A 12,722-nucleotide genomic window follows, 5' to 3' on the forward strand; every position below is an offset into this window, starting at 1 on the left:
GAGTTGTAAGCTCTGCTGTTAGCAAAGAGAAAGAGAAACAGCTGTACCCTCCTAATGGGCATGTTGGAGTTCCTGGGTCCTTAATTACACGGCTCTGTGAAATGATTATGTAGCCACGCTGACTACAAGTTCTACAGGAGACTGGCCAGAGCCGGGTCATAACTTCCTCACAGGACGTGAGGTCTGGGAGTGATCTGCAGCTGACTGTGTTCCTTCAGCCCGCCAGAGCTGGTGGGCTCCAGGTGCAAACAAGGGAGATTAGACCAGCGAACCAAGAGATCTCAGTCTCAGGAAGGTCAAAGAACCTTTAACATCCTGCTGCACATGCACAACGAAAATTAAGATGTAATCAAAACATTTTTATTTTTAAATTCTATGAGCTAGGAGTGTTTCCACATCTGAGTTAAGAAAACAACATGCCATCTGTAGCTAAGGATTATTTTCACACATTTTATGAATAACGTAAAAACAACTGCTTCACCCTGTTTTCTTTTTGATTGCTCGTGTGTTATTAGCTGCATAACAACCACTATAGGTATTCAATGTGATAACAAAAGTTGTCTCATCCTACTAGAAAGGCGTTGTAACCCTAAGACAAGTGAATTTAATCCTGCAAGCCCAATGGAGCCCCGTGGAAGGTATCTGTGCTGTGAGTTAGTGCGCTGCAGGAAGCTGAGGGGAGAAAAATGCATAGTTGTGGACGGAACCACCTGAGGAGGCAGCCACTGCTGTCCACCTGCCCCCACCTCAGCAGGGACCTAATGGAGGAACATCACACAGGGTACAGTACAGTACACAACAGCAGCAGAAATGCTGCACACAATACCATATTGGTTAATACTCCAAAAATGTTCCAGATGTCACTGCTGTTCAGACACATTCATTTTAGCTTGCGTGGGGGGGGGGGGTTTGCCCCAGTCTGAATCCAATGCCTGAGCTGAACTTTAAAGCTTACTTCCCGTGAAAAACAAACAAACAAAACAATATGATGCAGCACTGTACATCCAAGAAGAAACCATTGTCTAAAATACATATTTACAGCACACCAAAATGACAGATCCTTTCTCTACAATAACATTATGGATTACAATACAAATAACAATTGCTGTTTAGAACATAAACACTGCTGGGCTCAACCAAGTCAGATTCAATACATTGAACACAGGCACATTTATGGTTTCTCACACACTTGATACCAGGGGAATACTTGGCCCTAATTAGCAGATAGCATCTGGCAAATTTCAGCATGTCTCACTGCAGCCCAGGCAACATTCCTATTTACTTACTAAGCATTGGTTAAGCTGGAAAATATACTGAAGGTTTCAAAGTCTGAAGCAGCCAGACTGAGAGTGAACTCTTAATACACTGTACATTATACACATAATGTGGAAGTATGTGCACTTTACCCTGCTTTTTAGTCATAATCCTGATTTCTTCTAAAACAAATCCAGGGCCATGTTTTTATTATTAGCACATATGTTTAATACTTCGCATTCAAACTTGAATCAAAACCTGCCAGGCGAATTTATGTTGGACATTTGCTTCTGAGTTAACTGGGCTTACTGAAATTATTTGTACTATTGAACTGGCATATACAGTACTCTCTCTGCACACAGAAACGCCCCATACAAGGACCTGCATTGTTCAGAGAATCAGGGACGTTTGCATAAAGGAAGATTACAATCCACAGAAATGTTTCTCTACAGGCAAACCCATTACTTTCAATAGATTCTGTGGTTCAGACTGACAGTCAGAACTCAAGGCTAGAAACTACAAAACATTGTGATTCAGACTGGCAAAGTATTTAATTCTCTTTTTCTCCTTACACAGTGGCGATTTCACTTGTGAGGCAATATTCTTAATTCTGATAAATGACACCTCCCTTTAAAGCATGATTATTTACCAAAACTATTTAAGAATTATTTGTGCGTCACCTTCAATTCCTTTCCTCGGGACAATTTCATTGTTGTATTTACAGCTGTATCTGAAGAAGCTACCATCTTCACTCTGGAGTGGGTTATGTCATAAATTCTGCTACGAACATGACTGCTGTCTATTATATTTCCCAAAACACATTAGCCTGATTTATACAGCCCATTGTGACTGAATTCAAATTTTAACTAGGTAAAATGGAATCCATGGTAACAATGTAATACTGTTCATTGCCAGTCAATTTAAAAGTTAAAAATTCAATTCCAGCTTAATTCAATACAATCAAAGCTGTAATACAAGCAAACAGAGAACCCAACCAATGCTGTGGGCTACTTTAAAGTTTTCTTTTTTCTTCTTCTAAATCTTGTACAAAACAAACTATTCCAGCATTCTTCTCATAGGTCTTGCTAAAAAGTCTATACAAAAAATAAGAAGAACAAGATTTTATGATTTTAAAAATTAAAATGAAGTCAGTGAGCTGGCATGCACATCATGAGCACCACATCCAGACTTGAAATATTAAAATCACTGGAAAAAAAATGATTAAAAAAATCATTATATTACTGTATTTGCATACACAGAAAACTACAATTTGTTGTGAACACTGTGCAGTACAAAACACAGTAAAGTATGATAAAAAACCCCAAAATATAACAGATTTTGGGGATTTTTGTAAATCTCTGTCATAGTTTGCAGTCTCTCCTTGATCTAATAAATTGATCCCAGGTATTTATAGATGCACATGCTAAAGTCAAGTCAATTACCAAGAATGTCTACAGAAAAATGTTCATGTTTTCTTTCAGTCAAATTGTATCTGAAAATAAAGCTAAACAGCAACAATAATTACAAAACGCACGGGAGCGAAGAATTCATTTTTATCAGTACAGTATTCGAAAATCTGCTAAATCTGTTCTTTTCCATTTAGTATGATTGGTATGAGTTTGCATATCTAATGTTTTTAATCTGTGTCCAGAAGACACTGGTAACACCTGGATACCTTTAAGTTTTATGTCACTCATTTCCCCAGCATATGAAATTCAACAGATGTCAGCTAATAAAATAATCAGCTGAAAACTGGATAATGTATTACTAAAAACAGAAATTCAAAACAGAATGGGTTCACGTGGAAATGAGAGGTCCTACCGCACAGATTAGCCACTTGACAAGATTACAAGGGCTTCCTGTCTCAAGACAGCGATGCTATCTCTGTCTGATTCTTCCAGTCCTGCGTTTTAACTGGAACCCCTGACAATTTTACACCAATTACAGCCTAATATCAGAGTTTTAATTAGAAAACAGCACTACGACAGACCGTGCTCCCTTACCTCAGAAGCACGGCCTGTTTAAAAAATGAATGCCTGCTCCTTGACCACAGGGTTGTCAACTCAGTACAAGGAACGTTTCCTTCCACAGCTCCAAATATAGTTGTCTTTTTTTTCCCTCTCATTTTTAACATCACGTGGCTCGTGCCCGGCTCCAAGTAAATGAAAGCCAAATGCCACTGTAGGTTTGAATCACTATCATTAATGATCACAGATGTTCACTCTAATACCATGTGGCCGTTAGCATTTGTTCAAATCAATTTACAAACCCAAAAGTTAAACCAAACAACTTTTATAAATGACTGTATTGGAACACAAAGACAAGAACCTTAAATATTTCACCTGAGCACAGACAAAGTCGGCTTTTGAGTATGAAATTTAAGGTTTATCGAGTTGTGATACAGGAAAGGGCTTGTTTACATTTCCAGCACTACCAACATACATCATTTGTGACAAAAAATAACAAGCACTGCAAAAGGACTGTTCAATCACTGTCAATCACTTACACCAAACTCAATATAAACAATGACTTGTTAAATCATACCTTAAAGATTCTAGCTAAAAACTACTTTTAAAGTAATATTTAATAAAGATATATTTTCCCACCAGTAAGGCCTTTATTATGTTTTTTTAAACCTTCAGATTATGATATTCTATTTTATACTTACTGCAAACTATACAGAAAGTATGCAGCAAAGTGGAATTTTAAGTGTAATGAAAAAGTGCACATATTTCTAGAAATACCTTGCCTATAGCTCATAAAAAGTATTAAATAATTTATCATAATAAAAAAATATAATATAATATTGTTAAATTGATTAATCCAGGTCAAATAAATTGCTTCACTCTTAAAAGCTAAAATGTAGTCTGGCTGTGCCACATTTAGAGACCAGATAACAATAGCCAGTAGCAAAAACACTTTAAGTACTTACAGAATATTCACAAAGCAATACTATAAACTCGACATTTATTCTTAAACTTTGCAAATGCCTGTTACAGAAAAACTATCAATTTAAAACTATCAATAAAGAAAACACCACTACTTAAGTAAGAGCATGACAATTACTGTGTTCTCAATTCTTCTTCTCTGAAGAGATAAAAAATACGAAAAAAAACCTGTGGTAAGAAAATAGCATTAATTAAATAAAGGAGGAAAGCATCCACTCATAATTACGAGGTTTAGAAACCGAAAACATCCAAACTCAGTACATTCTGAGCTGCCTTTATTTCTCTGGACGCAAGTTATACCAAGCCAAGGTATAAACAGAACACCCTCTCAATTTAACGGCCCCAACTTTTTACCTAGAAAACCATATCAGCTGTAAGATCGCTGGTGGTTGAAGAAGGGCTGTCAGTCTTTTATAGGCATATGCCATTTAATAGATGTCAAACCAAGTTTTCCTCACAATGTTTGGCTTGACCTGTCAACACATCTAACATTATCTTAAAGAGGCCTCAATTAACAGAAGGACCCAGGGCAGGTTTTTCGCTGATGCTGAGGCAGGGCTGCCCCTGGGTTTCTGGGGAGCTAGCAGAACAATGGCTGAGAACACGATAAGGCAGGAGCCGGGGCCTGAACACAGCTTTCTTTCAGCCTCCTGGGAATCTGTGGAGCAAGAAGCTGGGATTCCTAGACACCGGTATCATGTTCATTAGTTACTACAGTTCAGCTGGGCCAAGGTCCAAACTGCCTGCTTGTCTAAGCTGTATGATACCACCGGCGCCATCAGGTAACAGTAGCAGATAAAGAACGTGCCAACAGGTGTAACTGGACACCTGAGCTCTGGGGTTTTTTTTTTCTGTGCAGTACATAGTAAAATGATTTCCCCCCCCCCTAATTATAAGCAGGAAGAATAGTAATAAAAATGTTCCATACCATTTTGTTTCTGAATAGCAGTTTCACTTTCATCCTGATTCAAAAACACTCACTGTCATCAAGGCATTATCCAGTTCTTTTAGTGTTTGATCACTCAATGTAAATGAAGATGTAAAATGTGAAAGTTTCTCTCCATGCTGCACACATATTCCACAGTCTAAAGCCAGGATTATCTAGCATAAGAGGATCCTTTCTTCATACTTCCAAAGCAGATACGGTTTTCTGTTCAAGATGTACAACTCTGCCTCTCCGTTTAGGACAAATACATTTATCCGGCCTACATTCTTCAACTTCCCCACTCTGTGATACATCCTAGAATACAGCTCACGGAATATACAGTATTCTGTGGAGACAGTAAGCAGCAAAAACGTCTCTAAACCAAGCTGTTCTTCTGAGAGGATTATGAGGAATTTCTGTCTTTGAGGAAACTGGTTCACATGTGGTATTAGTTTTGTATGTACAATCAAACCTAAGCAGCAGCATAATATCATAAGCTCATCAGAGAACAAGCTCCAACCAAGAGATGCAAGGCAATACAAACATCATAACATTTGAACTAAACAGAACTGAAAAGCACAGAAGTAAAAGTACAAAAAGTACCAAATCCCTGTAATTCAGCTCCTGACTCACATCACTACTTGATGGACAGAGCACATTTTTTTTTCCATACCGCACACAAAAGGTGTTGTTGGTAAACTGAATCCACCATGATATCTGGAGACAACAGTTATACAAGTATGCAGTGCCCCCTCACAGAGCTACAATTCAATTCAAGTCTGAAGAGATGAATGACTGCAATCCGTGAATAATGTTCTATAACCTGCAACACTCAGCAGACAGTGCTCAAAGGCACGGGAATAAAGAACCTCTGAAAACACACTGGTTTTACTTCACACATTGCACTGATGGAAACACAATAATAACTCTGACATCCAAAAGGAAAACAGGAGACATAACCAATATATAAAACGTCATATAAGAAAGTTCATAAAACATTACAACATAAAAGACATAATCATAAAAGTAAAGTCCTGCAGGCCTACTTTTTGATTGGTTATTACTGTTTTCATCCTGTTCTTTTCCCTATTATTAGCTAGAAATAAAAAAAAAGCAGACTGTTTTGAGAACCATGAAAGATCTTAAACATTTACACCCATTATTTCTGGAAAGACAAATCCAAAAACCAAAGACACAGGGACCGACACAACATGCATACAGATCACATTTATCTCAGCGTTGAAAATGATTAAAATTGGCAAGCTACCATCCACAATTAACCAGTGGCTGATAACTGGTTAACTGCAGCGTGACATAAACATCTTATTTTAAGTAATGCCTTCAGCTAAGAGCAGGTGCAAAGAGAAACTGAATGAGCAATCCCCAATCAAGTCGCTCCAGTATTTGAATAGCAGGAGTCTGAGGAAGAGCTGGCAAGGTTCCAGGAGAGAAATTATACTTTTTTTTAAAAAACACAGCACTGTGGACAAAAGTGAGCTGCATGGTCCCACAGCTCTTCAGTTCCAGGAACTAAACCAACACCAGGGTTTAAACCTCCACAGTATCCCGCCCCCTCCCACCCTGGCAAACTCTGCTTCCCTCCTCCAGATCCGAATTGAAACTCCAAGGGTAAGCTTTTAGCCAAGTTCTGAAGAACAGCCTCTCCGTACAAATAAGTATCGCACAAGTTAAAATGGTACAATCAGTGTTAATCTGGTTTCGTACATAAACTGAGCAGGAACTCAAGATTTCATTTGACTCCTGATTAGGTTTAGTTTGGATTTTTTAATTGTTTTCATGTGTTCTCAATTTGGGTATTTTTCCTTTAATCCTTAACATACTGCAGGACCCATTCGGGATCTGCTGAATAAGGCCAGCAGCCACCCCCCACTAAAAAAAAACAACAACTACTAAGCGCAACATTTTGATTCACAAATGAATCTGCCCATTAACTCCCAGACTTCAGAATAATGAATACCTGGAAATGAAGCGGACGTGCATCTGAAACTCAGAACCGGAGGCATTTCTTTACACAAAGGGATGTAGGAGATGTAACAAGCCAGCTGTCAAAGCCAAAACTCTCTCGAAGGACAAGGGCCTCAGATTCATTAGCTACCAGAAACAAAATTAAAAAGATGGGCAAAATGCTCTCCTCTCATTTGCAAACTTTCTTATATTTTCTTAAAGCAGTCACTTTTATCTCAAGGCACTGTAGTGAAAGACCAAATTTAAGGTGTTACCCTTATTTTAACAAAGCTTTAGTAGTGTCAGGTGTGTTAATAAAATACTGACAACACTAACATTTCCAAAATATATACCCCACAAAAATATACACCCAAAATATATACCTAAAACTGCACCACTGCTGTAAAACTCCCAAAGCTTTTATTCTGGGCAAGTTATCAGTGAAAACAGTAAGAATTCAAGTTATTCCTATGTTTCCTTGAGAAATATGATAAAACCTACAGAAAAAGATTATTCAAAAATGAGCATGCTGACTGTACATTGAGACTTTGCTTTCTGGGGCAAAGTAATTAGTCCTGAGACATTTTAACTACAGCATTCAGAAATGTCAGCAGTTACAACAGCCACAAGAGGGAGCCTATGAAGAATAACTGCAGTAATTGATATAACTCAAAGTGACAACAACAATTGAATTAGGGGATGTATTCTCTACACTTGAGGTCATTCAAGTCAACAAAAATTAAGTTCTTTACTACAGTCTGGGCTTTTATTGGTTGTAATATTGTCAAATCAACCTCATTTCCTTATTATTGTGTTGATAGGATTTTCTGCAAAAGTAGCACAGTAGACACACAATAGGTTTTTCTTTCCAAGTAGTTTAAGTCTTCAGTCCCTCTAAAACATATTCGGCCATCTGATTATGACTTGAGCAGAAAAAGCTGTCTATTTCACGTCAATATTTCAATATGCTGATCTTCTAATTAAGATTTTTAACGTAAATTTCACTTACAACATTAGTTTCCTCCCAATGGTATCTTCAAATTTCTGGAGCTCAACACAAGACATAATCTAGAATTTTAACCCTCACATAAGACTGAGCAGTAATTCACTGCACAGCCCACAACACTACCATCATTTTCTCTCCTTTAGATAACCTGTAGTTATATTATAACTAAAACCCCTAGAGCATTACTATTTCATGATGTTCATTGCTGACGTTAACAAAAATATTCAGAGTGGAAACAATAACCATTTGTGGTTATTCCAATGTGTGGGGTATTTCTGAGCGATTATATCACAAATGCAGACTCACACAAAATAACAATATTGTATCAGTCTCATATAACGGGTCACGATGCACAGTAGCATGGATTTATTATTATTGTGTACCCCATTATTTTATATCACAGGTCACTACATATGGCCACTCTACACTGAAGGGCCAGATAAGCTTTCCAAGTAGGCCCTTAGTATTTTTGTGTTCTGGGGGTGGGGTCTTGATATTTTTTCACATTTCAACTTGGGGTACTTGGTCATGTTTTAGCACTCAGAGGGGCTTTTCCACCTTCTGGGTGTGTTTGTTTTTACCTCTCACTTATTATCTGTTTCACTTTTGGGGGCCCACTGGGGAAAAACCTATATGGGTTAGACACCATCTGGGGTTCATTCTCACCCCAAAGATTAACAAATGATAATATTGTGCAGTCTAAAAAATATTTATTAGTAAATTCTGATATGTTTATATTTTATGTGTGCTTCTTGTCACACAGAATGCCTACATAGAATAAAGAGAGAAATAAACGATCACAGAACGAGTACCCAGACAGCTACAAAGTCAGTGCTATACCGCTTAGATAAACTGGCGTCCCTTTACTTCTTTGTGTCTATTATTAACATCCAACGAGTCCTACTCTGTTTGGATTAAAACCCCGTTAGAAGTTATGCATACGAAGAGTAAAAAGCTAAAATTGTATCACACAAGTTTCAGCACGACCGGGAATTCACATAGAGTCGAAAACAAATATATACTGCGCTTTAAGTAAGGCATTCGGAAAAAAATGAAGAAATAAATATATAGTCATATATTTTAAAACTCGTGCTTTTTGTAAGTAAAAAGGGACCTTCCGGACGAAATCCTACCTCTTTTCACAACACACTTCAAAGCAGAGGGCGCCGCCATGTTGTTTTAAAGGGATGATCACGTGGTCTTTCAATCTTGTAGGAGATCAGCAGTTCTTTGCACAAGTGCGTCTGTGTTCAGCGGTCTACACCAAGACCAAAAATGTAAAAACAAAGCTTAAAAATCTCTGTCAGAACAAGCCGCAGAGCTTCTTTGATTTAAAGACTAATGAAATAATGCTCTACAGTTCTTTCTTCACTACAGAATACCTTACTATAACAATAAAGTTACAATGAAACTCCTTTAGATCTAATTTACATAATCAACAATCGCTTATAATCAGAGCTTTTCGTTGAATAAAACCGCAAGGATGTACAATGCTGAAAAAAGGATTGCGAATCTCCAGAATAACTATGAGAATTATTAAACCCTTGTTTAATCGAAACCAGTATTTTTTTTTAAATACATTTTTTTTATTAATTCAACGTTATCAGGGATGCCATGGTGTACGCGGTAGTAATAATAATAAATAATAAAGAGTGTATGGAAAATAATAAGTGAACTCCTAGTTAAATAGCATAGTTAAGTGGGTAATTGGAATCAGGTGATTAAATAAGTGCACTGCTTGTAAACAAGGACTGGGTTTGGGCAGCCCTGACCTAAATAATGGTCACGGACATTGTGTGTTTGGTTAGTTGAAACATGTTAAGCCATGATCAAAACAGATTTCACAGGACCTAGGAAAAGTAGTTGATACTCATCAGTCAGGAGAGGGTTTGCCATCATTGATGAAATGATGCATTAGATGTTGTGACAGCAAATTCAGGAGAAAGATTTTAGGACATCCAGCTGTGAGCTGAAGGTGGATCGTGCAGCAAGACTGTCATCTTAAACATACAAGCAGAGCTACGACAGATCGATTAAAGAATAAATTTAATATTTTCGATTGGCTAAGTCAAAGTCTGGACCTAAACCCCACTGGAATGTTAAGCCACCACCTAAAGTGATCTGTTCATGCCAGCAAACTTTCAAATGTCACCAACTTCTTCTGTAGAGAAGAATGGGCCCAAAATGCATAAGAGCTAATGAAAGCTACTAATAAACAGTTACAAGAAACATCTAGTTAAAGTTATTAATCAGGTTATCTTCATCTTTGAAGACTTCCATGAAGATCTAATTAAGTCTAAGATACAAGAGTACAGATCCCGCAGGGGGTTCACAGATTTTGTCTTAGCACTGTATACGAAGAGGAAATATGGAGCTGGGAATAGCCTAGCCGATTGGTGATGTAAAACAATCCACGTGATCAGCATTCCCGATCAATTCAACAATTTAAATTCTGGTGCGGATAGCAAACTAGTTAAATCACTTTGCAGATGATGATGATGCAAAAATAGGTTGAGTGATGAACAGAAAGAGCAGCAAGCAGAGATATTTACTAAAAGACTTAGATTAAATCATAAACTGGGCAGACATAGAAAAACCAAGCAGAATACCTGGGTATATAAGTATATGGGCAATAAGTCTGTAATTTAAATCTTGGGAATTTATGTTCATGCTTTACAATATGCTAGGAAGACCTCATTCAGAATACTGTGTTCAGTTTTGCTCACAACACCCCAAAATGGATAGTATATCTTCAGAAAGGGTTCAAAGAGGAGCGTTATGATAAGAATAATTCCTTGGCTCAGGGGAAATTTCATATACCAACAAGTTAATGGAGCTAAATTCTTTCAGTCAAGAACAAAGGAGATTGATCCATGAAGATTGGGTATCCAAATAAACATATCAATTATAACTGCAAGAAATTAACATTATTAGGAGTATGGCAATCTTTTAGTGGCAGGTGTGCTGACATTTTATTGAACAGACTTGGAGGCAAACTCATTATGCTGATTAACATTGTAATCAGCAGGGCTGCGCCACAGGGGGTCTACTGTGAAAGCCGCGGGGTAATGCTGTGTGCGGCCACTGCCTGTAGCCTGCTGGTTGCAGTGCAGGCTGTACATCTGCAATGCGTGCTTTGCGCCAGGTTGGAAGATGCTGTCTTGTGGGATTATGTCCGATTCCTCCCTGACCGTGGACCTTTCGGCTCTGGATGCCAGACACCTTCCATTGCTCATCCCACTAAATGTTTGACGGAGTTCGGATCTGAAAGTCTGTGTCACATTTGCATCACAAGAAAAACGTGGTTACACAAGCAGCACGAGGCTACGTGTTGTCCTGTTAAAGTTAGGTGGAGTCCCAGGACCTCTCAAAGTCAGATTGCCTTGAATCACTCCAAGTGGAGTTCTGTAGGACAAGACACTCGGCCACACGGCGACCCCTGTGGCCACCTTGGAACATGCCGGTACATGGTGCTGTCGCTGAGGAACATGCCTCTCCTCCAATTAATAATTAAAATTCCTTACACTTATATAGCACTTTTCTGGACACTCCACTCAAAGCGCTTTACAGGTAATGGGGATCCCCTCCACCCCCACCAACATGTAGCCCCCACCTGGATGATGTGACGGCAGCCATAGTGCGCCAGTACGCTCATCGCACATCAGCTGTCAGTGGGGAGGAGAACAGAGTGATGAAGCCAGTTCATAGATGGGGATTATTAGGAGGCTATGATTGGTAAAGGCCAATGGGAAATTTGGCCAGTATGTCACGGTTACACCCCTACTCTTTTCGAGAAACGCCCTGGGATTTTTAATGACCACAGAGAGTCAGGACCTCGGTTTTACGTCTCATCTGAAGGACGGGTGAGCGTCCCTTACTGGTACCACTAACACCTCTTCCAGCAGCAACCTTAGCTTCTCCCAGGAGATCTCCCATCCAGGTACTGACCAGGCTCATACCTGCTGAGCTTCAGTGGCTTGCCAGTTGTGAGTTGCAGGGTGAAATGGCCACTGGTACAATTGAAACTGACCCTCTGATATAGAGCTTGTTATGAGTTCGGTAATAGGGACCGAACCAGTGAGTGAACCCACTTTCAGGAGCAAACAAAACCAAGTCGTAATCCGAAAGAAAACCGTAACCGTAGGAACGAGCCGAGTGTCCAGGGGAAGCCAGAAATCCGAAGGGGAACGAGTACCGAAGCCGAAGCGAGATCCGAGGTCGTAGTCCGTAGAGCAATCCGAGAATCCAGGGGTAGCCAGTAATCCAAAACAGAGCGAAAGTAACCAATCCAAGCCGAGATCCGAAAAGCCGTAGTCCAAAGGGAAAAACCGCAAACCGAAAGCCAAGACGAACACAGAGTAGAAGAAGCGCAACCAGGAAGCTCGAAAGGGAAAACCAATACTGAGCAACGAGGTAGGGAAGGACAGGTGTTTAAGTAGGATGAGACGGGGGTGTGGTGGTGAATGGGAAAACTGATAGGTGAACTGATAGATAGGGGCTACGCCTACTTCTGCCTCCTCCGTTGCCGGGAGGCAGGGATCGTAACAGAGCTGTGCTGCCTGTGACGTGTTAATAGACAACTGGCTTGAAGGTGTGGCAACTTGGAGGAGTCTGCATGCAGCTC

General features: G+C 39.2%; 1 protein-coding gene across 5 annotated transcripts in view; it reads right to left on the reverse strand.

Moving 5' to 3' along the window:
* The window catches only part of metap1d (methionyl aminopeptidase type 1D (mitochondrial)), a 30,897-nt gene extending 21,611 nt beyond the window's left edge, over positions 1 to 9,286 (reverse strand). For 4 of the 5 annotated variants that reach the window (XR_016093899.1, XR_016093900.1, XR_016093901.1 and 1 more), the window contains exon 1: positions 9,232 to 9,284. Coding sequence is in view for 2 of the 5 variants with exons in the window: in XM_088930517.1 (XP_088786643.1) it covers positions 9,232 to 9,271 (40 nt within the window). In the remaining 3 variants the exon portion in view is untranslated. Of the gene's footprint in view, positions 1 to 9,231 lie in introns of all 5 variants that reach the window. The other variant, XM_088930518.1, reaches the window with a different exon arrangement.
* Between the last annotated feature and the right edge of the window lie 3,436 nt (positions 9,287 to 12,722).

Source organism: Atractosteus spatula, chromosome 13, assembly GCF_055471065.1.
Source record: "Atractosteus spatula isolate fAtrSpa1 chromosome 13, fAtrSpa1.hap1, whole genome shotgun sequence".
In the NCBI taxonomy this organism is placed as follows: Eukaryota; Metazoa; Chordata; class Actinopteri; order Semionotiformes; family Lepisosteidae; genus Atractosteus; species Atractosteus spatula.